At 49.7% G+C, this 26,062-nt stretch overlaps 1 protein-coding gene across 2 annotated transcripts; it reads left to right on the top strand.

Annotated features, from left to right (window-relative positions):
* The first annotated feature begins 7,811 nt into the window (after positions 1–7,811).
* Positions 7,812–10,497, top strand: DUSP1 (dual specificity phosphatase 1). Of its 2 annotated transcripts, XM_062607676.1 has the most exons (4): positions 7,815–8,304; positions 8,440–8,588; positions 8,713–8,932; positions 9,443–10,497. In XM_062607676.1, exons 1-4 carry the CDS (start codon positions 7,935–7,937, stop codon positions 9,811–9,813), a joined length of 1,110 nt encoding a protein of 369 aa, XP_062463660.1. In that variant the 5' UTR covers positions 7,815–7,934; the 3' UTR covers positions 9,814–10,497. The 2 variants fall into 2 exon arrangements, with proteins under 2 accessions (XP_062463659.1, XP_062463660.1); XM_062607675.1 differs by having other exon boundaries at positions 7,812–8,588.
* Positions 10,498–26,062: the final 15,565 nt, after the last annotated feature.

A 26,062-nucleotide genomic window follows, 5' to 3' on the forward strand; every position in this document is an offset into this window, starting at 1 on the left:
CCTGACTAAACGAGAGCTGTCTGTTCACACATGGCCATAAGATGTGTAAGAACATAAGAAAATCTTTATCGAAGACCTTGGGTAAACACCTGGACTCTTGTCCCCGCTTTCTGTCTAAGACGCTGTGCTTCTCGGTGTAACCTTGCAGTAATCAGATCAGTTTTAAACCCAGAGAGCATCTCTGCCTTCTCTATTGCTGCCAGTGCAGCCCCTCACCAGAGCCAGGGCTCCCTGGCTGCTGCCCCAGGTCAATGGGATCCCTATCCATACAAAGCTGTGACCATCATGGGGCTGTCTGGCTGCTACCACGCTCCAAGGGAAGTCTCCCCGCAGCTTCCAACCCCTTCCATTTTAGGGCTCCCCTCAGCCTGCTGCTTTTATGGGATGTTTTCTCCCTTTATTGGCAAGGGAGTTTTTTACACCACAGCAGCTGTAAAAAAAACACTCTCTAAGAAGTGTGTTCATGCGAGCGGCCCTTTGGCTGGGCCTCTGTCTAAACAGAGCTCAGCATTTTGTGTGGCAGCCGAGGTGAAATCACAGCTTGTGACAGGCTCCAAGAGCTGCAGAGCGTCTGGCCACACGTGTGGTCACCCCCCAGGAGAAACGTCCCATGTTTGGGCAAATTCGTTTGAGCCAATGCTGCTGTATGACTTCACTCCTGATTCATCCCCATCAAGAAATAGTTTGTCCAATACTTCAGAGGAGGACAGCACGAACCCTTGCTAGACTCACCTGAAGGTTTCACAGCAAGGCAATGAGATCACCTCAGCGCTGAGTTTTTGTCAAGTCTAATGGGGCATGAGGAACATGGGCAAGTCAGACAGGTAGCCATTTGATGCCAAGGAAAAGGCATTTTATTTGCAAAGAAATGGGTCGTTAGATCCCTTTCCTGATTATCATGTCCTGTCCCACTCAAGGTGACACTCGGAGAACAACTACACTGTGAGTCACTCTGCCCCGTGTGTTCTCATGTACTTCTGAAAACAACAGTGGGCCAAAGTTTGGCTTTTTCCACAGCCTAAAGGTTTTCACATTCAGAACAGTCAAGTGTTATTCTCTCCTATGACTAATACTGTGTTTTCACTAACCGCTGTTACACACAAACATCACCTCACTCTATCACATGAGAGAATCATGTCATATTGCAAATATTTTAACAAACTGAATAGCACAGAATGAACAAGCAGTTCTGTATTTACCGATATGGGGGTATTTTTTAACAGTTACAAATGAAATACGAAGATTAGCTATAAACACCTTAAAGCTCATACTAAGAAAGCACAGAAAAAGGTGCATGAAAACAAGGGGACTCGGAGGGAGAGTGTGCAATGCAATATCCACTGGAATTTCTTTGTGCTTTGTTTCCCTTAAAAGCCTTATTTCTTTTTCACATCCTCTTGTGAAGTGTCGCTCTTGGGTCTCAACACTGAGTTACTCCATAGTCCAAGAATGCAGGAATTGTGGCTTTTGATAAACCTCATGTTATTTCAGACAGTTTACAGTTGCTTTTGCTGTTACATCCTCCCCTTCTGTCCCCTCAGCAAATGACCCCTTTCAACACCATTAGCAAGACAAACTGAGACCTGGAGGATGGTAGAAATGGTGCAGAGAACAGTGTGAGCACTTCTGGGTCCTTGAATCCTGTCCTTCACACAGGACTTCAGGAGGAGGCAGAAGTACCTTTCCATCCCCTCTGCACCTTTCAGCCTTGACAGTCCTAGATTATTCCAAGCTGCCTACATCCGCCAAAAGCTATTCTTGAGTTGGGAACGGTTAGTATGTGTTGGGACTTAGAGCATGAAACTCTTTCCCACAGTAGCTGGTTGCACTGGCTTTACAGACCCTTGCATCCACGGGCTGGTGGGAAAAGATGTAGCTGTAGCTAATGGAGAACAGGTTTTGCTCTCCCTGCAGGACAGGTAACAAGATGCCAGACTCCAGCTGTACCAGCTCTGCTTGATCCTAATGGGCACAAGCCAGGATAACCCCATGCTCAAAATCATCCCCTCTGCCCTTCTGTTGGTTCCCATGTGCTGTGTACATTTATGAAGCCTTCATCCCTGTAAAGACAAAAAGAACAGAACAACCTACAAAAGGCTCTTATCTCAATCTTCATGAGAGCGGATGGTTCTGGGAATGTGAAGCTCATACACAGTCACTGTGCCCACAAAACACTGCCATCACATGACTAGCAATAACCCCAGCTCTCATGTGTCTGGAGAGGAGAGCACGCCTCTCCCTGCCTCTTGGTGCGAGGTACGTCATTTGTTTTCTATTCAAATTCTCCCTCCTCCCACGGAAGCCTTGCCTTGCCATGCTAGCCATTAGAGGATGTTACAGAGAAAATATATAAGCTGTAGGAAGAATAATTTCCCATAAGTATATTTTATTATATATCTAATACCTTTCATCTTGAAATAAAAGAACTCTACAAATACAGTGATTTTATTGAATAGATACCCTTATGCCTAACGCATGGCATGATTCATAGCAGATTAATAGAAGCAATTAAATGTAAGATTAAATTGCCTAAACCATTTGCCCTACTAAGCCGATCCCAGCGCTGTGAAGTGTATCAGTGCCACTAATTCCCAGAGATTTTCCTTTGGAGGCAGGTATTTAATGATTTTGAATATCAAATCCACTGTATCCCAGACTGGCTGTCTAATGCCTGTAATCATGTTAAAACGCAGCAGTAAGCAACTTGCCCCAGGCAGCTCGGTGAGTCACTGCAAGAGAAAGCAGGACTGACTTGCATTAGCTGCTCAAGCAGACATGGAGCCACTTGGCAAAATTATGACAGAGGACTGTCCACGCGGCAGACATCTCGAGTGTCTTGGGTTTCAGGCCTTGAGATGCCGTACGTCGGGCTGTGTGACAGGCACACACACATGTATGGGGTCATATGGTGCCATCCACGCATGCTGTCTGGGTGCCTCGGGTCGTGTATCCCAGTGGCAGATGCAGAGCGGATGGCAGGTCCCCCGTGGCAGTGTGGGGCTGGCACCGGGGGCTGTCACACCGTGGAGCTGGCAGCGCGTGGTGTGCTGCCCGCGGCATCATGAAGCAATGAGGAGCTCATGGCACTGCATTGATAGTACAGCAGAGATGGGATTGTGGTCTGGAATACAGGGAGTGACCATTATGGTCCACGCGTGTGCTGCTGCCAGTGCCTGCTGTGCTCCCACCTCTGCCCACAGCCCCAGGAGGAGGAAGCCAGTGGTTCGGGGTGGCCAGGGAAGCAATGAGCTGAGATTTCCTTAGGCAGGGCTGGGAAAAAGGGGCTTTCCGTACTCCTCAATGTACATCTGTATCCAGGATATGTTCCCACTTGAAATACCCGAGCAGCTACACCAACTATTTTCTACTCAGCAAGAAATAGTTACACACTGGACATGGCACACAGAAATAAGGCCATACCAGGTTTTCCAGCCTGTTTCTCCGGGAGTGAGATCCCAGCTCAGAGCTGTTTTTTGTGCTGTCAGGACTGACCTGTCTGCCTCCCCATTCCCCCACCTCATCAACTCCAATGTGAAGAATCTGAGGCAGTCTGAGCTTAGCCAAACCCTGGCAAAAGGGTTAAATCTCAGTATTTAAATGCATAAAAAATAATGTTTTCATTGTAGTATGAGTCATCAGCAATTCTACATTGTTTGCATTCTGCTTATTGTAACCTTCCATTGCTGAATCCTTTGTCTCCTTTGCTCCTTTTTGTTTTCCTTTTTGTTTTCCTTTTTCTTTTCCTTTTTCTTTTCCTTTTTCTTCCTCCTTCCCTCCCTTCCTTCCTTCCTTCCTCTTTCTCTCTCCATTTATCTTTCCTTCTTTTCCTTCTGTTTCTTGTGAATCTGTGTCTCCGTAAAATCTGTCCAAATATTTACAAAAGGAAATGCTGGGTTGTGAAACTGAATTCGGAGAAAATGTTACACATGCTGAAGAAATGCCTCCAGCACAGTTTCCAAGTGTTCCCACATGCATTTTTTTTCTGTGTCTCAAGTGTTGAGGCTTGATCCTTCATATCTTTATTCAGACAAAACTTGCACTGCGGGCAGCGAGACCTAGGTTGGGTCCAATGGTGCTGCAATTCTGGCTTCGCTCGAACGGTTCAGAGCTGATTTTGGCCATGAATGCCTAGTTAAAAAGCCTGAATAACCGGTATTACTGGGTAACTGGTTTATGCAGTGGGCCAGCTCCAGTCCAGGGGTTATCTACACTGGCCACCAAGTTGCTAACAAATTAGCATCGGTGTCAGTCGATGCAGAAGCTGTCTGCAACCCTCTATTACCCCTTGAGATAAACATCAACCAGGTTTCAGTGGGAGACCCACGGCCTCTGGAGAAAGCCATCCAGGTGTCTGGTCCTGCTGAGACAAAGACAACACCTTCAGCTGCGACATGATGAAACTGCCATGAAGTCATTTTCCTAAGAAGTCCCTGATGCCATGAGTGAGAGCTCACACTCACAGGGTTCTCCTGTTGTTTTGGACCGGGACATATTTTGGCACAGCAACATGGGCACTGTTAAACCCAGGGCATAATGTGGACCGAATGGCAGCAGTAGGTCCCATCTGTCCAAATCAAAGCATCACCTGCCACCCCCACACTTCATGCTCTTGTTTCTATTATTACCCTTACAAAGACATTGTGGCCTTAGTGCAAACACGGATTGTTTTGGAGGAAGGGGTTAATTTTGTATTTCCTGGCTTTTGTTAAGGCAGGAAATCTAACCCTTAAGAAAGTCATTCAGGCCAGAGTGAGCCCCTAAAAGCCACTTCAGCCCTGTTCTGTGTTTTCCTTTCTTTCATTCTTATGGCAGGTTTATTTAAGAAAAGAAAACAAAAATAAAGCAAGGAAATAGCTCGTCCAGGATTATAAGTGATTCAATACACACTGCCACATGTGATGAATATTTTTCTTCCTGATTTGCACTGTGTGTAAACAAGACCAGATTCAAAAGTCTCATAATTACATAAGTCCATCGAAGAGCAATTATCATTGCTGTGGAGGCAAATTCCCTTTGCACAATGGCCTCAGCTGGATGTCTTCCTTGTCCATCTCAGAGAAGCCAAGGTATCTGGCCCACAGTGTCTATACAATACTTATATGATATGATGTTGGTTAACATCATGACTGGTTGTCATTGAGAGCACATTCTCACTTGCCTGTGCAGGTGTCAGATATGGCGATTTCTCCAAACTTGGGGAAACAATGAAGTTGCCAAACTGAGGGCAAAAAACCCAGTCTTTTAGATTTGTTTTCTGTGTGGGACATGGAAGAGTTTAGGACAAGACTGTCAGTGGCATCGGGATACCCGTGTCTGTGAGCCAGGGCTGGCTGTTCCCACTAACAAGGCACTAGTGGCACAGCACTAGTGGCACAGCACCATGAAAAACACTGCTTTCCCTTAAAGCATTCAAGTGGAGTCTCCCAACCCATGCTGCTGCTCTGGGAATACACAAGGCTTTTGGCTGGTTAGAGAAGGGCATTCAAGCTCCTAACCCCACAGGGCTTCTCTGCTGTGGCTGAGCAGGTTCCTTGCCCCTCCTGTGCTCCTACAAGTGATGCCTTCAACCTGCTGCAAAATTGGGCAAGAAATCGATCACTGATGATTCCTGATGTGCAGCTCCTTAGAAAACTCTGGGTGGGTTGGTATTTGACAGACGATGCGCAAGGTCACCAGAGCTTGTCCATAGCGCGGTGTCACAGTGGTATCACGTCTTGCGAGGAGCTGGTTCGGAGCACACCACAGGAGGACAGGCAGGTCCACTGCTGCCTGAGGCATGGCCCGCACTCCCTGACCGCTTCCCATGTGCTCGTGGTGCAGAGGGATGCGTATTCACTCCATGATTCACGTCCAGTGATCCACTGTGGATGACAATGGGGTCCCAGTAACAGAGTGAGTGACGGTGTGGTGGAGCAGAGTCACTTCCCAGCACGGAAGAGTATGAGTGTTTCTCACAATCTGTTTCCAACACACTGTTGGAAGAACAACAATAAATAAATGGAACGAAAAGTGCAATCCCGTGTTTATTTTTAAGGAACATGTTGAAAAAACAGATTCTCTTGGAGGCTGCAGTTTTGGCAATCCCCCCCCCCGTCCCCGTCCCCTGCTCAGCAGAGCAGAGACAATCCTGTGATAAGCAGGTGAGGCAGCACTGGCACCCACCTGCCCGTGCCCTTCCATGTGCCCTCTCCTCCTGGTCCCCCATGGAGGCCTGAAGCCCAGGAGATGTTGGACACATACAGAGCCTGGCTGGTAGGAGAAGATCTGAGGTTTTTAAGGACTGGGAGACACTGGTGGGAGAGAAGATGGAAAATTTGAGGAGTGATGGTTGGCAGCCCATGAGACTGGTGGGGATGGACGATGGGGGAAGTCTTGCCGTGATGTGGCAGGGAGAGATCTCCTCTGAAAAGAGCAGCTGAAGAAGGGAAGTTAAACCAGAAAACTACTGAAAGGAGCTGTGACCAGAACAGAAATTGCTGAGAAAGGGCTGGGGGAAAAGGGCCAAAGCAGGAGGCGCTGGGGACAGCTGTGGCTGGAGAGGCATTGCGGGGAGCAGGGGAAGAGGAAGCAGCACTGACTGGAAGCCCTGAGTGAGAAAACACCCGAGTGTGCTGGTGGAAGCCAGTCACACACAGGGAAAAGGAAACATTTGGGAAGTGCTGAAGCACGACCAAGGGGAGAATGAAAAAGAGGTCCCAGTACCCCACTGCCAGTTACTGGCAGCCCCAGCTTCTGGTTGTGTTCTCAGTGGGAAAAATGAACTTTGCCTGGGCTGCAGGTCTACTACATTTTTTTCCTTACACATAAGCCATGACGGGAACAGCTCTCAAGTGTGTGTTTACATTATATATATATACACAAATATATGTATACACATATATATGTAAGTGTAGCTATGTCTGTACATGTATATATGTCTATGTATGAATCAAATATACATATGTGTATGCTTGTTTCTTTAGAAGAACAAGCATGCCCACACCCAAGGCTTCACATCCCCCCACACTGCTGCTCCATCAGCTTCCTTCCCCCGGCAATGCTCTGGTTTCTGTGGGAAAGGGGGGAGCAGCCAGCGCTGGGGGACACGGACAAAGGCTGCCCAGCCCCAGTGAGTCCTCGAGCCCAGCCCCTGTGGGGCAGGGGACAAGGGACAGCAGTGAGGTGGCCCAGCCCTATGGCACCTGTGCAGGACACATGTCTGTGTGGGAGTGGGGTGTGTGTGGATGAAGGGTGTGTGCATGTGTGTTTGTAGGTGTTTATACGCATGTATGGGTGTACATGCCTGTGTTTGTATGTGCACATATATGCGTTTCTGTATTTATCTATGTGCATGCGCGTGTAAGCGTGTGTATGCATAATACAGGCATGTTGATGTGTGTACGTATACGTGTGTGTATCCGTGTCTGTAGGCAAGTGTGTCAGCACCTGTATACGTTTATCTCTGTGTATATCTGTGTGCATAGGAGCTTGTGTGTGTGTATGTGTACATCTATACACGTGTATACATGTTTCTGTGTGTTTGTGTGTGCAGTACCCCGCGCGTGTCCACGTACACGTGTGTCCATACGTGTGTCCATATGTGCACGCACATGTGTGCACATACGCCGGGCGCGCGCCCACCCCCTCCCAGCCTCCCTCTGCCAGCGCGGGCGCGCGGCCCCGCGGCACATGACGTCATGCCGGCGAGGCTGGGCGCGCCCGCGGTGGCGCGCCGCCAAGGTGACGTCTTCGGGAGAGCCCACGTGACGCGGCTCCATTGAGAAAACGCCGGCCCGGCGGCGCGGCCCTATATAAAGCGGGTGCGGGCATGCGGGGCCCGACCGGGTCGCGCTGCGCTGAGCTACCGCGGGACACCGGGCACTACAACACTGGCCGCGCCTTCCTCATCATCATCCTCCTCCTCCTCCTCCCTCCTTCCCTCGGCCGGAGCCGCCATGGTGAACCTGCGGGTGTGCGCGCTGGAGTGCGAGGCGCTGCGAGGGCTGCTGCAGGAGCGCGCCGCGCAGTGCCTCGTCCTCGACTGCCGCTCCTTCTTCTCCTTCAACGCCGCGCACATCCGCGGCTCCTGCAACGTCCGCCTCAGCACCATCGTGCGCCGCCGCGCTAAGGGCGCCCTGGCCTTGGAGCACGTTGTCCCCAACGAGGAGCTCCGAGCCCGCCTGCGCCAGGGGCTGGTTCACACCGTGGTGCTGCTGGACGAGCGCAGCGCCGACCTGGAGCTGCCCAAGCGCGATAGCACGCTGCTGCTGGCCCTCGGCACCCTCTGCAGGGAGGCCCGCGGAGCCCGCATCTGCTTCCTCAAGGGTGAGTGGCGCCGGGACCGCCCTGGCAGCCGTCGGAGGGGAGGGGGGACCGCGGTAGCGCCGTTCCTGGGGCTCCTCTCGCCCCCCGGCCGTGCCGCGCTCACCCGGCGCCTCTCTGTCCCCTCTGCCCCTGCAGGAGGTTATGAAGCGTTCTCGTCCGCCTGTTCCGAGCTCTGCACCAAGCCGGCCGCCCCGACGGGCCTCAGCCTGCCTCTCAGCGCCAGCAGCGCGCCCGGCAGCGCCGACTCGGGGTGCAGCTCCTGCGGCACCCCCCTCTACGACCAGGTGAGCGGGGCCGGGCTGGTAGCTGCGGGAGGGGTGGACGGGACGCGGGGCGGGCGATGGGAGGAGGGGGAAGGCGGTCGGCAGCTTCCCGAGCGGAGTTAACCGGTTGTCCCTTCCGTTCTAGGGTGGTCCGGTGGAAATCCTGCCGTTCCTCTACTTGGGCAGCGCTTACCATGCCTCCCGGAAAGACATGCTGGATGCTTTGGGAATCACGGCGTTAATCAATGTATCAGCGAACTGCCCCAACCACTTCGAAGGGCACTACCAGTATAAAAGTATCCCTGTGGAGGACAACCACAAGGCAGATATCAGCTCCTGGTTTAACGAGGCGATTGATTTCATAGGTAAATGAGCTCTCTTTACAGTCTGTTCTTTTCCTGGGGTATTATACCCCGGGAGGTGATTTTGGGGTATTGTTTTCCCCAGTAAAACTTACATTTGAGACTGGGGAATCTAATTCTATTAGGGAGATATGCTTGGGGAATATTTCCATTTATTTTATCCTACTCTGAGGAGAAATCTTGGCTTCGCAAAGCTGTTTGAAATCTTGAATCAAGAGGCATTGGTCTTGCAGAGAGCTAGTGAATTTAAGTGGATCAGAATTAAAGTAATCTTGCAAGAACTGCTAAAGTGACCTGGAGGAACTATTAGTATAATTGGAATTGGAGCCCAGAATGAAAATAGCTAGACTGTTGGTTCCCTCAGGACAAAGGCTCTCTTTGTCTCAAAAGCACCGGTGAACCTATTAGGCTAAGGAAGGGATGGATTAAAGCAATGTAAAACAGGAGCCTCTGCTTTGCCACCTCTGGAGGCAGTTGGACATACTTGCTAACAGTGTATTTTCATTCTTTCAGACTCTGTTAAAAATGATGGAGGAAGGGTATTTGTGCACTGCCAGGCTGGCATTTCCCGGTCAGCAACCATCTGTCTTGCTTACCTCATGAGGACCAACAGAGTCAAACTGGATGAAGCCTTTGAGTTTGTGAAGCAGAGGAGAAGCATCATCTCCCCGAACTTCAGCTTCATGGGGCAGCTGCTGCAGTTTGAGTCGCAGGTCCTTGCCCCCAACTGCTCAGCAGAAGCTGGTAGCCCTGCTATGTCAGTATTGGACAGAGGAGCATCGACCACCACAGTCTTTAACTTTCCAGTCTCCATCCCTGTTCACACCTCATCCAGTGCTTTAAGCTATCTCCAGAGCCCCATCACCACTTCCCCAAGCTGCTGAAAAGCGAGTGAAAATATGGCCAGAACTCAAATTTACTGTCTCAGAAGTGCAATAACTACAGGGACAGTGTCATCAGTCACTCGTGTTTTGTGGGGAACCATCCATACATCCCAGAACAGTATCATTAATGGAGAGGAGCTCACCTGATGCCAGAGAATTAGGTGTTACTGACTGTTCTACTGACTTCTGAAGCCAGTATCTGGATGTCTACACAGATATCAAAGGACACTGTCTCTTCTTGAGCTGTTCCTTTTTGTCTTCTGTCTGTCCTAAGCCTGCTCCATGTTTAGTAGCATGCTCACCAGTATTCCCGTTCCTGGACACTTTGAGCAACACTGATGCTGTCCCCCTTTTATATGACAGTCCTATTTATTTATTTTTACATTAGTGCATTGGGTTTTTTTGCCTTCACAAACCTAGAGTTTCATTTCTAGAGAAACCAAATACCTCAGTATTTTTTTGGTACTATAATCCTGTGTGTGTATATATCTGTCAGCTCTTCTTGTTTCCCAAGCACTGACATGAAAGCACCAGGCGAGTGCTTTTTTGAGTTGCCAAGGGTTGTATGTTTGCTGATTTATTTATGATGTGAAATAATATATTTCTTCTTATGAAGACATAGTTTTGTTACATGATTATAACTTTTTTTTATACAAACAGAATAAATTATGGTATTTCTATTGAGCTGGATACATTCTTTAAAATCTTGTATTTTACAGTCCCAAAACCCAAGTGGAAGCTCCCAGGGGAAGAACCATAGAAATCTGAATTTGCAGCTCTGCTGACCTCAGCTCTTGGCTGTATTACGTATGAAAATGGGTTTAAACCACATAATTGACTGGAACCTACTGCTGCTCCTTAACCTGAGCTTTTCTTTGTCCCTGTATAATTACATGCAGTGGCAGAATGCCAGGGCTGGTTTCTCAGCTGTAACGTGGATTTGGCCACAGTGATGGCCATAGAGCTTGTAGCAGTTTGAACCAGCTGAAAGTTGGGCACAGGGTTACAGTGAATTCCAAATAGCCCTTGTCTAAGAAAGGAAGAAGAAGCTTCCTATTACTTGTTTACTTTTAATGCTTCAAAGGTTAAGGCTAAAAATTAACCTGTTGGTAACAGATCTCCACAGCGTGTGAGTTTGTGCCAAAGTGTCTTCTTTTTCCATCCCACCTCCTTGATTCCTTTTTGCAACTCAGACTGTCTCATGCCTGGAATGAAGTATTTGACTTGCTGGGCTATGCCTGTAAATAAATTGGGGTGTAACATGAGATCAGGTCACCATCAAGACACTTACTTTCTTACTCAGACTCAAATAAATGCCCTTCTTATGTAGATTCTCACTAGAGTGGTTTCTATCTGGCATTTAGTTGAGGCAATGGAAAGAGTTTTATGTAGCATAAAAGCCAGGCAGGGCAGCTCTAACAGACCAGCCCTCCTGGCAGCTCATGGGCAGGAGCTGCAGGGTGAGGGCAACAGGCAGGATGCAGTACAGGGTTGCTGCTGTGTGGTGTGACAGAACTGTGCGTCCCTATAGGGTGTGTGGGGTGAGATGTGTATGTGGGAAGCAGCATTGCTGTGACATACCCTTACCAAGAGAAGCTGATGGAGAAGAGACACAGCTGGAAGCTTGCTTTACTAGGTAGGGTGGTAATTAATACAGGTAAGAGGGGGATGGTTGTGGGGGGAGTGCTAGGACATCAGGTGTCCTACCTCCACTCCAGAAGGAAGCCACCAGTCCTTGCCTTTCTGATACTCCAGGAGTCAGATCTTACTTTTGCCCCATCAAAAATGGTTTTGCTTGAGCAGATACAGCAGGTTATGACACTCTGTAAAATCGTGGCATTTTAACAGTTATGATCCTAAGCTTAATGATGAGGGGGTATTTTAAGTGTAAAGCAGCTGTGCTCTTGTCAAGTACCTGGAGACAAGCAAAGCACCTGCTGAAATCCTCCAAGTTACCTGGAGTATTAACGGTGCTGAAATCCAGGACTCTTCTCCTGGGAGAAGGTGCCCTTGAAGGATGGGATGATGTGCTGCTGCATCTGAAACTTCCACGTGAGTTGCCCCTCCGATGCAGCTCTGTCGTCAGTGCTGCGCGTCAGCCATCGCCAAGCTTCAACCTGACACCAAGGGATAAAGAAATGGAGCAGCTAAAAGGGAGAGATCCCTGGGCACTAAGAGACAAAGTTAGAAACCCTTATTTTCCTAAAGCATCAAAGTGAACATCCTCCCCAAAGTCTGTCCCATGCTGCAGATCTTGCAAAACCCCTTTGTCCATGGGAAGTGTTTGGGCAGGTTGTGCTGCTCAGGAGGACTGCACCTACTACTGGTCTCCCTGTAAAGCATACGAGGCTGTTTGTGAACACGTGAGCCCTTTTACACCTGCAGTAACAACGGAGCAAACTTTCACCTTCAAAGCAAATCAGAGCTTGTTCAGTGGAAAAATACAACCTTGGCAGCCCTGGCCATGCAACTGGTGAAAAAAATCCTGCCTGTTAATCGCAATTCAAACAGAAATCCGCTCCCTGTCAGCCAGGGGAGCTTGTTTATGTGTTTCTTGGAACAATAAAACTCATTACCTGGCAGCCGATCAGCTTTCATAACCTAAGCAGGCACCTGACAGAGGGGCACACGAGAGCGCTGCTTCAGCATAAAGCCCGTAGCAGAAAAGCCAGCCAGTGACAGCAGGGCTTTGGTCCCAGCAAGGCACCGACACACGCTGCCAGCTCTGTGGATGTGTGATGTCCTTTTCCAAGTCTATCCTGATCCTTCTGTCGCCTGTAATCACTCTCACAGTGCCCAGAGCCCACAGCCTCCTGCAAAGTCTCTGTGGACAGGATTGCACCCAGATCCTGAACTGCTCCTTGTCCGAGCAAGGGGAGGGTAAGGGGGGCAGGAACAGCAGTGAAAAGTAAAGAGAGATTAGGTTGAGACCTGCAAACATCACTTTAGTGCCACAGTTGTAGGGGGATGGATGGGCTCAGTTCAGGGGTTTGCTGGGAGCCAGGGGAAAGGACCAGGGCAGGCAGCAAGGTGAGGGGCAGAGAAGGAGGTATGAGCTGGGCAAGGAGGCACAAGGAGCTGAGACGGGCAGAGCCTGTGTGTTGTGGAGGTGAAGGACACTTTGATGACACAGCCAAGCTGAACTTTGCCCACTGTGGATGTGTTAGGGAGGCATTGTCCCTTCTTACCCCTCATTTATTCCCCTTGCTTTGCAGTTTTGTTTGCTTGGGATACCAAGACACATGGTTCACCCTGGTTTACAGCTCTGAACTCCTGTTACCCCCAGCTCCCACATGAGCTGGCTGCCCCTCCATGCTAGAGGTTTTGGCTTAGACCCTGCCCCTCGTATCCGATCCAAGACCCCTAGAAACCCAGCACACAGAAGGCATGTGTAGGGCTTTCAGCTTATATAAACCCATAGTTCTACAGTTGCATACATCCCCATGGAAACCACGAGGAGTTTCCCCTTGGTGAGGACGGTGGTAACATCACTTCCTGTTGCTGACAAAACAATTTGTCACGAAGTGATAAAAAGGCATGGTTCTTGTTTGCAGGAACTGGCCCCAGGCTTTGTTCCTCCCAGGCTAGAGGCTGCTCACCCGCCCCAAAGGCAAACAACAGCCATTGCATGCTGCGCAGAGCAGGGATGGGGAGATGTGGACAAACCCTTTGGGTTTCCAAAATGCCAGAGCATGGACCACTGACACCCCAAAAGTTACAAAGCACATAGAGAAAATGGCAGTGTGGACCCTAGAGCAACACACGGGGCTCCATACAGCACCCATAGGCTGGTTCCCCTGGCTGAGGGGTGTACATGGCCAACTCACATGGGCACTCAGCACGAGCCATGCATAATAACCCCCCACAACATGCAATCCCCAGGGGATGCAGGATACCAGTTATCACATGACAAACAGACACAGCTCCAGATTAGATGCATCTCAGGTAATCCCCTTGTCTCAAAGCTTTTGCCTTTCTTTTGTAATCAGCAGTTCGAAAGGTGCTGGGTATAGGCAAGCTTAGGGACTATCCTGCATTAGTCACCCCCGGTATCAGACTAGCAGGGCCACAAGGATGTGTTAAGCCATTGCATTGAAAAAAGAACATTACATCCAGATCATACATAAGCAAATCTAGTCTGCCTGGTTACCACCTGGGTTTTTTCTCTGTCTGGCTCTAGGGCAGCAGAAAGGGCACTGAGAGTCAATTGGAAATGGTGTTTCAGTGCAGCCCTGAGACCCCACTTCCCCAGCAGATGAGTTGCAGTGTGATGGGGAAGGAGAAAAGATCATGGTGTGTGACTGTTTAGAGTCCTTAGAAGTCACTACGCCTCAACCGTGTTCATGACATACACCTACACACAGCGTACCCAGTAAGACTCCACCCAGGGCTTTAGCTTCCCCAAATCTGTTGCAGGCCAAGGTTGTTGGGAGAATGGCTAAACCCCAGGCTCAAACATGCTCATGCTGAAAGAACAAATTAGCCTGAGGTTTGTGCTCTGCTGCATGTGGCCTTCCTGCTCCATGCTACTTGCTATGGTGCAGATTCAGCAACCACAGCTGATGGCCTCCCTGCTACATGCTATCTACTCCCACACAAAGTCAGTGACCACAGCTGATACACGGCTATCAACCCAACCAAGAAGCATGGCCAAAGCTCCTTCAGGTGGCTCCTGTTAGCACCCATCAAGGGCATAAAAGGTTAAGTGGGACGCAGATATCAAAGGAAGGAAAGCAGTGCTGAAGGGTGAGATGTCAGAGGCTGGAGAGAAGCAAGGCTTGTTGGTATAGCAGCCACTGCTGTGAGGACTTAAGCTTGTCCAGCTGCTCCTGTTGGGGACCTGGTCCAGGGTCTGCTCAGTTCTGTGTGTGGTTTGCTCTTGCTCAGGCTGTGGCTATGTACAAGGGCAATCTCAAACGGATGAACTCAGGTACCAGAGAGGAAGCAGCTGAGTTGCTCTGCTGCTGGGGTGGGTAAAGGACTCTTGGTTTTGAGCACTATTTCCATTTTGGAAGGGCAACTGTACAAACCTGTGCCTGTCTGTAGCACTGCCAAAATCCCATGTGGACCTTGCACTGTCAGCCTGGCACAGAACAAATTGGCTCTCTCACTGGAAGGCTAGAGGCCAAAACCAGGGCAAGAGACAGGTTTGCTCTCTGTCCTTACATGATGTGGGACAGTGTGTTATCCAGGTGTGGGTTTGTTAGGTTTTTTTTTTCCCTCTCCCTGGGATTTTCCATTTCCAGGGTTTTCCAGCTGCTGCATGTTGCTGCACACCCTTCCCGCAGTGCCAGGCTGAGCCTCGCCAGCACTCCTGGCACAGCTGGGGGGATGAGGGCTGGTTGAGGTCCCTGTGAGGCTGCTGGGCGGGGGGTTTCCTCAGTGATGCTCTCCAGCTCTTGCATTTGCATGCGTTTCCTGCTAGAGACAGAAATGACTCTGCCTGGGGTTCCCCTCCTTGGTGCTGCTGGCAGGCAGGGGAGAGGGGGAGATGAGACACCCAGGGGCTGCTTCCAGCTGCTGGGGCTGGCATTGGGTAGATGTGTCCTCCAGGTGGGTGCTCAGCAGTGATGTGCTGCTGGCTTGAGGTCTGCAGGGCTGGAGTTATTTAGGGAGCCGGAAGGGATGCTCATAACCATGCTCAATGCACAGGAGCAGGGATGAAGCACAGCTAATATTACTAACCCCATTACATCTCACCTAGGTCTTGTTTGGTGCTCAGGCTGGGTGAGGCAGGGATGTGGGAACCGTAATTTCATCAACCAATTCATTCCAAAATCTATATTGTATAGACTGTCTTGGAGATGTCATGAGTGACCTGGAAAACACTTCATTTCTCATAAAAGGGTTATGTTTAGTACCAATCCCTCTCATTTCAATACCGATTGGTTCCTAAACTATAGAAGCCATGTTTAAAAATAAACTCCCACAGGACTCTTATATGATGTAGTTGCCTTCTAACTCGGTAACCAGTTAGCTATAAATGAGCAAGTCCTCAATACACACGCAATGCTTCCTAATTATAGCCTTAGAGCCAAACATAGGTTCCACCTGTACTAAAATAATAAACTCCAGTGTGATTTTTAGGCTTCTGATTTCTGATATAATTTAATTTTATTGGAAAGGGCTTGGGGTTGTTTTTTGTCATCAGCAATTGTAGCAGAAATGTCTCAAAATGGCTTTTTCAGGTCTTTTGCATACTGGAAAGAGGTGGTTTCTTTTCATTGTCTTCCCTAAATTCTTCTCAAAATATCACCCAGTGTGAATTTATTTCCACATTGGTATGTTGTTCCTCCTTCAAATCTCAAGGTTTTCTTAATCAGCAACTGGGTCATAGCACGGGGTGGCTTTGATGGCACATTTTTCTAATTTATGGAGGATATAAACTGCAGATGTTCATGTAGAGAATTTCCCTGTACTCTGATACTTGCAGACCAGCTGGCTACTTCTTTTCTTTCTTGTCTTCTGCAGTGAAATCTTTATAATTGCAGTTACATATTTCAGGGGCTTTTGCATAGAATCATAGAACAGTTAGGGTTGGAAAGGACCTTAAGGACATCCAGTTCCAACCCCCCTGCCGTGGGCAGGGACACCTCACACTAAACCATGGCACCCAAGGCTCTGTCCAACCTGGCCTTGAGCACCGCCAGGGATGGAGCATTCACAGCTTCCCTGGGCAACCCATTCCAATGCCTCACCACCCTTACAGTAAAGAACTTCTTCCTTATATCCAATCTAATCAGTTCTGAAGTTACATAAAATTAAGTTCAGCCTCACTAACAGTAGAAGGGCTATTCCTTATTTGCACTAGTGTAAATCAGATAACCACCAGTTCTAAGATTTTGCCAATTCCAAGGTTTTACCAGATTTAAGCTATTGATTTTGTTTTTGTTTGTACTATAATCACTGGGAGGAAAAGCACATACTTTGAGAGGATATCAGCAATCAAGTAAATCAGAAATGGAAAAGATAATTTTCCACAGTAGCCCTTTTCTTGAGGAGAACTTTTTAGGGCAATTTTAAAGGACTTTCTTATTAACAAGCCACGTCATTTGTATTAATATATTGTTATTTTACATGTCCATAGTATCTTAAAAATTACATCTCTGTTTTCAATCCTGTCTGCAAGTAAAATCCTTCTTACATATGACACACACAAGAGAAGTGTGTGAACTTTGCTGCTTTTCCGTGGTTTAAAGTGTTCAGTGCTCATTCCCATTGTCCAGGAAATGGGTACGCCATGAGTATAAACAAGTGGCATAAACTACGTAACCAGGTCTGGTGGATCGTCTCTAATCACGTATGTGCTGGTTTAAATGTTATGTTACAGGATGCTTCCTTGGTCTTTGTTGTTAAAACAGTCAGCAATCCTACACGTGTCGGCTGTGATAGCATCAGTTGCGAACTCAGTCTGCGTCTGGGCGCATGTGGCATTTCCCCTGCGTTACTGAGCTGTGCTGGGAGATCAATGCTACTGAGAGTCCAGGTGCCAGCCTGGCTCTTCTGCAGCGTGCTGGGATGCTATAACCATGTCTGTGCAATGACCATTTCTCTCACTACCAGGTCTAGGTGGTTCAACCCTGGCACCTGGAGAGGAGATGACCTCTGAAAACATCTTTAGGTCTTGCTGGCAGCTGAGTAAGAGAAATCCAACTGCTCAGGGCTTTTCAATATGCACTAATGCAAACTGTAGCGTCTGCTGCAATTAGCGCAGGTGGAGCAGGATGGTTGAAGTTGATCAAATGTTGAAGCCCAGTCGGATGCTGTAGCTTGGCTGGAACCGCTGTTGCGTCACTGGGATGCTTTGAGCAGAAGGATTTCTGGTTGCCCTGGGAGCGGTGTGAGGAGCCAGCTGAACAGCAGATTGCACAGTATAGAACAATAGTTCCCACCCTTTCCTACTGACTGGGAGGAACAGAAAGGAACAAAGCCATTTGCAAGGAGAAAAAAAAAGAATCCTTTCAATCTTTGTCTTTCGCTCTTCCCACTCCCCCAGGAGAGTTGCTTCTCTCCTGGAGCCAGCAGACAGTGCCGAGCAGCCCCCAGATTTCAGCACCTTCCCCTGTTCCTCTGTATTCTTTAAATGCTTGTCCACAGGCGCCAATGAAGATTGGTGTTTATAACTGCCTTTTGTTCCTCTGTTTACAGCTTCCCTTCCAGACTCCAGGGATGGATGACGTCAGGGAGCTACATTTGGGCTCATCGTACTTTTATCTGGTGTTAATGTCTTCCATGAGCAGCAGGAATGTGGACCGCAAGGCGAGATGTCGAGGCGGCACAGAGAGAGGGGGGCCCTGGGGAAGGCAGAAGAGGGGCAAGCAGCACTACACCGGGGCATAGCATGATGCTGCCCACTCTTTTCTCCCTGCCAGGCACCAGTTGGTTTGCTGGAGAGCACCATGGTCATTTATGGCCTTGTTTGGGGAGGTCCTGCCCACTGGCACCCTGTCTGACTGTCCAGGCAGCTGGCAGAGCTGTACATGGCACCACGAGCTACGCGCTGAGCTATTTTTGAGACGGCTGGGCTGCATCCCAAGGATAGCGTGCCTATTTCTGGTGCAAAATGATCTTCCTGGGTGGGGGATGCGGAGATCTTTTTTCATATGAAACACATAGGTTTGGGTTTGGAGGCAGTGAGAGAAAGAAACAGCTGGGCACGGCTGGAAGAGAGAGACAAAAACAAGGCGGGGAGAGCTGGGGGCCATGAAGGTCTCACCCAGAGGGAGAGCTCTGTGCTCGCTGCTGCTGTTGAGTGCTTGTTGCCAATGGTTTGCTCATGGATCAGGAATCAAAAAGGCCTGGGTCTGGTTTACAGCTGGGGTTTATTGAGGACACTGGAGGGCTTTGCATTTGTTTGAAATAGGCCGCTGGGGGAGTTTGAGATTCCAAAACATTTAACAAGGCTGACAGGGGTGAACAGGGATGCTAAATGCAGAGCTGGAAACTTAACTGGTTGCTTTTATCAATTTTGGACCTGCCTCTCAATCCAGACCAACCAGATCTCAAGTGCAGCAGATTACCATTTGTTCACCAGGGCTTAAAGAATCTCCTAAAAAGAACTGACCAAAAGGAGTTGTTTACTACATGGCTTGTAGTGATACCAAGAGGCCCCAAATAGTGCTAGGGGCCATATTCCAGTGGGGTTGTCACATTAATGGGGTAGGAAAAGGGAAGGTCTGCTCCTGCATTCAGGTGCTGGTGCTGGAGCAGGCCATAATTGTGGGGGCTAATCAAGACCTGTGGCACTTAGGCAAGACTGCTCTGTCACCTTCACTCAGCTGTGCACCAGAAAGAGTTTTTCCTTAATCGTAAATTGAAAGTGGAAATATTTGGTATTTCCAAAGCCCAGCACAAGACTGGCAGCTTTTCCTTTGAGGTGTTCTTTTGGAGGAGCATTTAGGGCTTTTTTTGAGGCTGGATGAAAATTTTCCACTTACGGATTTCCAATCAGAGCTGGTTTAATACTTTACATAAAAAATGTTGGTTCTCAGGGATAGGACGCAAAACACTTCCACCTACTACAGAAACACAAAAGAAATGAGTAATAACATCAGAATGAGAACAAGGTCTGTTTGCAGGTAGATAGAAACAATCGGATCCAGCAGACTGGGACTGAAGTGATGTTTCTCATCAACTTTTTCTGGTTACCAAGAGTAGCAGATGTAAAGATACAAACTGAATTATAAGGCCAGAACAGACTATTTTGATTATACAATTAAAGTTCTGCATAATGTAAGCCAAACTTCTGGCTGAAAAGGAGCCTATTGTTTAGAAGAACGCCATCCTGATGAATTATTTCAAGTGATGGAGATGTAATTCTTGTAGAGGAATTCTTGGCTTGTGTTTTAGTGGAAAGAGCAGATGACAGTGTTAGAAATCATTGATTCTCAGAATATTTCTGTGTTACTTTGACCAGGCCACCTCCTGTTTTCCTACCTGAGTTTACTTTTCTCTAGAATGAAGACGGTGGTGTTATGCCCTGACATTATCAGATGTCATTGGGTTGTTCACAGGCTGGTGACAGGCAGAAGCAGCTCACTGATGAGAGCACACATCCATCAGGCTTTTTCTGGTGGAGAACACTGCGCATTTTTAGGGTGCAGTGGTCAGGAGATCATAGAGTGGTTTGGGTTGTAGGAACCTTAAAGCTTATCCAGTTCCAACCCCACTGCCATGGGCAGGGACATCTTCACTAGACCAGGTTGCTCAAGCACCGTCAAACCTGGCCTTGAGATCTTACCATTGCTTTAATGTCAACACGTGCTCTGCCAAATTTTTATGCTTAGAGGGGTTGTTCTTTCTCCCCAGGGCACCTGGGCTTGCAGGGAGGGTGGAGGAGAAGGAAAATCTGTTTGTTTTGCAGGGGGAAGAACCAAGAGCTGAGCAGAAATGGGGGGCAGTGGGAACGCAGATGGGAGTAAGCGAGGCGTAGGACTTGCAAAGTCACTGTGGAAGTGGGGAGGCAAAGGGGTCAGCAACTTCTGTGTTTGTTGCAAGAGGAGATACTGGAGAAGAAGCTAAGGCAAACTGAAGGGGAAGGAAAGTTGCTTCATATTTGTGTTTGTTTTCTCTGCACAGTGTGGTAATGTTCTGTGTGGAGAGAGATGTGGAGACTGGCAGCAGGAGACTTGGATGGATGAACAAGGAAGGTTCCTGAAGCAAGATGGTGAAAAGGCAGATGCTCAGAGCCATAAAACCATTTGGTGAGGTAGAAGGGCTGTTTTCCCCTGGTTTTGCCCTTCCCACCATGATGTAAGTGGGTATCAGTATGTCAGTAGTGGGACCAGTTGCTCTGGGCTGCCTCCCTTGCAATCTGGCTTTCTACCAAATTGCAGTCCTGGATCCAGCCAGAGATCTCCACTTCCCTTCTTTCCTCCTCCCCTTTAAGCCAGTAATGGATCTCTGAAAGGCAGCTAAATGAATGAGAAATGGCATTGCAAGAAGGAGGCTGCCTGTGGGAGCATGGTGGCAAGCTGAGCAGCCACTTGTCATGGCCAAAGGTGCTGGCCATGTCTGCAGATGCACTGTGCTGTTTTGTCCCATTGCCTGGTGGCTGTGATATGTTTATCGTCTTCCTGAGCTGTGTGAACCGCTCCCCTGTGCTGCAAGGTTCAGATGAGGTGCTGGAGCTCACTGGATATAAGAAGTGATGCCCGAGCTGATTTGCCAGCTGCTCTGTGGGAGCAGCCTGTACAACCGGGGGTGCAGAGCCCATGCAGGGAGCAAGGGGTGTGTGAGTGCTGCAGGGGCAGCACGCTCCTCCTGTGCGATGTCTGTGCTGGTGTCACTGCCCACACAGGAGCATGTTGCTGGCACGCTCATCACTGAGCTGTCCCTGCACACGGCTGACGTGTGTGGGGTGTGCAGTGACACCCCGAAGAGTGAGCACTGTGGCAGGGAGGGCAGGGAACTGAGCACACAGTGGAGCATCCATGCTGGACAAGTGGCCAGCCAGCCCCTGTCCCAGGATGCAGAGGGTGGCAGAGGAGCCAGTTGGGTGTGCTGGATTTGTCCTCACATGTGAAGGTGGAGCAGCTGCTCAGCACAGCCATGCCCATCCTGGGAGGTGTTGGCTGTGTCAGGACCCCTCTACACGACCCTTGGGGGTCCTCACATGAGAAAGGGCTTTGCAAGACCACTGGCCTTCTCCCCTTGCCATCCCCCTGGCCCTGGTTTAGCTCATCCTCAGCCATGGGGAGCAGCTGGCCACGTGCTCCCATCAGAAAGGGGCTGTTTGTGCGGGGCTGAGCACACAGGATCCGTGCTGGAGGAGGCTGAGAGCAGAGGGGCTGTGTGAGCCTTCCTGCCTGGCTCCTGCTCCGCACGGTGACGTTGGCAGTGCAGGAAGGAACAGCGAGTTCCTGAGGGGACATTCCTCCCATAGCTGCGCAGGGACTCTGCACCCCCCCGTACCCGAGTCTGTCTCCAGCAGCTATTATCGCAACCCATTGCCATGGCACCTTTCCAGACCCGTATTCCTTTTCACACGCCGGGGTGGAAGTAAACCTCCTCTTCCCCACCCCAAGCCTGCATCCAGAGGCTTCTCGCAGCCGCTGTACTTTTCCAGCCGGGCGGGAGGGAGGGAGACCCGCGGCTTCATTGAGGACTGCTGGAAAGCAGGCGGGAATCGTGCATGGGCTGGTGCTTGAACTCCGGTTCCCCTCAAGTAAAAACATCTCCATGTCCTTGCGCCCTTCACCCCTCTTTTTCTACACCTTAGTTGCTGATGTGGTGTCCAGAGATCACTTTCAGAACAGAAGCTACTTAAACGGCCGCTGTGTTTTGCTCACCTTCCTGCTTGCAAACATTCGTTTTGCAGCATTTCTTTCCTTTGCCTTACAAGAAAGCAAATGTTTTTTTTGGCCCCCAGGACTTCAGCAGCTGTAGGAAAGTTACAGAGAGGGGAGTGTGTGCTTGTCCCTGTCCCATCTGCCTTCTGGGGCTGGGCTTGGTCCTGCTTGCTCAGCGCAGCACCGGTGATGAGGCTGATCTCTGTGTATGGATGTTTCTGCCCTAGATAGCCGCAGCACTGAGCTGTCTCAGGGCTTTATACCCACACAACAGACACCAGGTCCCTCTGAAATGTAGTGCTTGAGGCTGAAACTGAAAGTTTGGAGAGAATTAGTCACTGCTGTACCCTGGTAACGCTGGCGAAAACCAGGCTCAAACACAGCACAGGAGAGGGTTTTGCAATCCCAGCAGCAGCACAGCACTTCTCCTGACGCAGAGGGAGCTGGCGAGGGGGAGCAATGAGCTGCAGAGCACCCCAGCCCCTTCCTCCTGCCCTGTGCACCCCACAGTGGGCTGAGCCTCAGAGGTGGGAGTGGGGTGATGAAGGTCTGGTGGGGTTGGCACAGCTCCTTCAGCCCCAAGCAGTACGGAGTGCTGTCTGCCGGCTTGTATCGTGTGCTGTCTGCCTTGTGAAACAGCGAACACAGCCCTGAATGCTTTGGGTGATGTCCCTGTGGGGTGTTAGACCCAGGGACCCACCCTGGGAACACTCTCCATCTGTGATGTTGCCAGCATCCTCATCCCAAACTCAGCTGAGAGGATACGAAAGCTTGCCATCCTCAGGCAGGTTTTGAGCTCAGCTCCAGCTCTTTCAGGCCAGTTGCTGGACACGTTTTCCCCTGAAAAGTTTGGAGCTCTTTTCAATGTGGAGCTTTTGCTGTGCTTCTCCTCCCTCGGCCGCTCTGTGTGGGTGAGAGGAGGGTGCTGTGGGGCTGGGGGGCCTGCCACACTCCCTGCAGCAGCAGGGCTGGTTTAACTCGTTCCAGATTCGCAGGGTTCACGTCAGCGCCTGAAATGGGAACCGTGCCGTGCTTAACCACCACAAAACATAGCAACGGCACAGCAGTGCTGGCACCCGTGCAGAGGGAAAGAAATGATGAAAAATCAGCATGGAACAAAACCAAACTGGTTTTTCAGGCTCATCCGGGCTTCGCAGAGCAGAAAAAGGCAAAGCTTCCAGGAAATGGATGCGGGCCCATTGGCGGGACTGTTATGAATGTTCTGAGAACCCCCACCCCTTTCAACAAGGGAGCAGTGCTGCTCTGGTCCTGGCAGTCAGGGAACCTCCCTGGCCCTGCTGTGCCCTAAACCGGCTGTGCAGCAGGCAGCATGGGCAGGGCAGGAGCCTCAGTGCTGCCTGTTCTGCTCTGCCTCCTGCGCTGCCTGCTCAGCACTGACCTCCTGTTCACTGCCATTGGGGTATGGCTTGAAGCCCGTGCCATAGGGTTGCTGCATGTGTGAAGCATCTGCTGTCCTCGTCAAGCCATCAGAGGATTAGGGGGAGTACTAAGGGAGTTAGTTACTGCCCCAGGAGAAGGTTCTGCTTGGACCTTGGATCCATAGGGCTCCTGAGATACACTTCAGGAGAGGGGGACGAAGTCACAGGGAGCTCCAGGGAAATGTGAACCACATCTGTGTCACATCTGCTGCCTGGCTCCATAGTGGGCCCACCCAGTCCTGACCATCCTGAGCTGGGGGAGCTCAGAAGTGAGGCTCCAGACCCACATCTAAGAGAGAAAGATGAGTCCTTGTACGAGCAGATGACCTCGCTCCTAACTCCCAAACTCTGCAGCCTTCCTGGGTGGGATGTGGCCTTGCATCTCATGGCAGCCGCTGCCACCCCAGAGATACCAGTGCTGCTTCTAGTGCGTGGAAACTGGGGTCAGAGGTGTGGGATAGGTCCCTGGCTCCATGCAGACTTGGCACAAGGAAGCTGGTCACCCTCTGTACAACGTGCTTCTGGGTGAAACCTGAGCACTGTTTTGGGTGGCAGAGAAAACTGGAAGATGAGCGAGTGAATGCAGATGGGCATGTCAGGAAAGGCAGCCCTCATACTGGATCATGTCCTGTGCTCAGATCAGTGTCCTGCCTCTGACATGGCTGGAAGCAGCATGGCCAGCTCTGATGGTGCTGGGCTGGGAGGGAGGTAGAGGGATCCTGATGGACCAGCTGATGCCCTGCAGCAGGAGCTGAGGTTAATGCTATCGCAACTTTAAATGCTATTAGTAGTTAGGAGAAAACAGTCCTTTGAAAATCCCCTTGCACAATCCCGCTCTCTTGACCCTTCTGGCCATATATTCTCAGGCTTGCTAAGTGCCTCAGGGACATGGTGTGTCCTTTTATTGCTCCTCAGTTGACCAGCCATTTATAGCCTCCACCTCTGACTGCTGGGTCTCGTATTCTGAAGCGGCACAAAGGAGGTAGGATGGATCAGCTTTCCTTCTCTGCCTCCTCCCACATACCTTGGTCATGCTACCTACAGCACTTCCCCTTCCCACACTAAACAAGCTCTCCTGGCAGGGCAAGCGGAGCCCACAGAGCTAATTTTGTTTGCTACTTGATCTTTTTTTCTGGAATTTACTGACATTTGCTGGGTGAAGTGAGGCCCCTGCATGTGCTCGCAGCCCTGGGAGAGGTTTGTCCCAGCTGTGCTGTTGCTGCGTCACTGTGTCACCAGAGAGACACCGGGAAATGTGCTCAGACAACTCAAGGCTTTCACATTGGAAATGCAGATGCAAATCCAGACTCCAGAGGGAATGAGGAAGGAGAAAAGCAGGTTGTGGCTCACTGACCTGCACCTCCACAGCCGTGGTAAGACATGAGCCTGTTAATGAGGCAAGAACAACCCCCAAGTGATAGTCTTCAACCAAAATCCTGCAACCTGGGGAGCAAGCCTCTGCTCTGCCCACGTGAACAGCCTCTCTCTGCGAGCCGGGTCCCAACAGCGTCAGCCCAGAAAGGCACTGCTGAGGGACATGGTTTGTCAGTCAACACTTTGTCACTCTGTTAGACACTGCATCAGACAGTGACCACCGCAGGGGTATGACAGGTTTCGGTGATCTCAAGCTCTTATTCAGACAGTAGTCACTTCAGCTGTAGAACCTGACGTGCTTTATCAAGGAGGTGAGTCTCCATCGTCTTTAAGCAGAAGAAAGAGGTGACTGAGTCATGAAGTAATGTGTTAAAAATAATCCAGAAAGTCAGTGAAGGAGAGTGAGGGAGATGATAGAGAGAAATGGGGCTCAGGCCTCTTGAGTACCTCTGCCAGGTCCCAGGCACTGACTGCCAGTGCTTTTATCACTTTCCACTCACTTTGAAATACTCCTCAGCACATTTTCCACCATTTCTGTCTATTTGAAAGGACAGGCCATTAAATCCTATGACTTAGAGGAGTGATGGAATGACTCATGCTAAGCCAAAGCAGAAGTTGCTGTCAGACACCTTACACATCTGGACTTCCAGCCCCATGTCAAACTGTTGCTGACACTTCTTGGGGTTGCTCTGAAACCTGCAACACTACCCCAGTGATTACATGGCACTGAGAGATGTTTCAGCAGTAGTAAACAATGTTATCTCCAAGGTGTGATGAAAAAATGTCATATCCTGGTTTTCAGTCTGGTAAGAAAGCCAAGTGAGAACCCCAGTAAATGTGATTTGACTTGTGGTTTTCCATCTCCTCCCTTGGACTGTGCTGCTGTCACTGTCAAACTGCTGTTCGTCGTGGAGCTGTGGGTGTAAGCCAGTACGCCCACAGGAAAGACAGTCCCACCTCCAGAGAGATTCATCTTGCCCAACCTTGCTGTCACATTAGCCAAGAGGAGGTTTTTTTAGTTTGCTTCTCATATGACAACCTCTAAAATAGCTACGGCAAACCAAACCAATAAATAACTGCCAGGAGTTTAAATAAGGCTCCCTTGCTCATCATGTTCTGTAAAAGTATCTTCTTTCCTACACAGAT

Source organism: Pezoporus occidentalis, unplaced genomic scaffold, assembly GCF_034315485.1.
Source record: "Pezoporus occidentalis ecotype Australia unplaced genomic scaffold, CSIRO_AGI_Poc_V1 ctg124, whole genome shotgun sequence".
In the NCBI taxonomy this organism is placed as follows: domain Eukaryota; kingdom Metazoa; phylum Chordata; class Aves; order Psittaciformes; family Psittacidae; genus Pezoporus; species Pezoporus occidentalis.

Coding starts and splice junctions, on each gene's coding strand:
- DUSP1 (XM_062607675.1), top strand. CDS start 7,935: ATGGTGAACCTGCGGGTGTGCGCGCTGGAGTGCGAGGCGCTGCGAGGG. Junction 8,589..8,712: donor GCACCCCCCTCTACGACCAG/GTGAGCGGGGCC, acceptor CTTCCGTTCTAG/GGTGGTCCGGTGGAAATCCT. Junction 8,933..9,442: donor CGAGGCGATTGATTTCATAG/GTAAATGAGCTC, acceptor TCATTCTTTCAG/ACTCTGTTAAAAATGATGGA.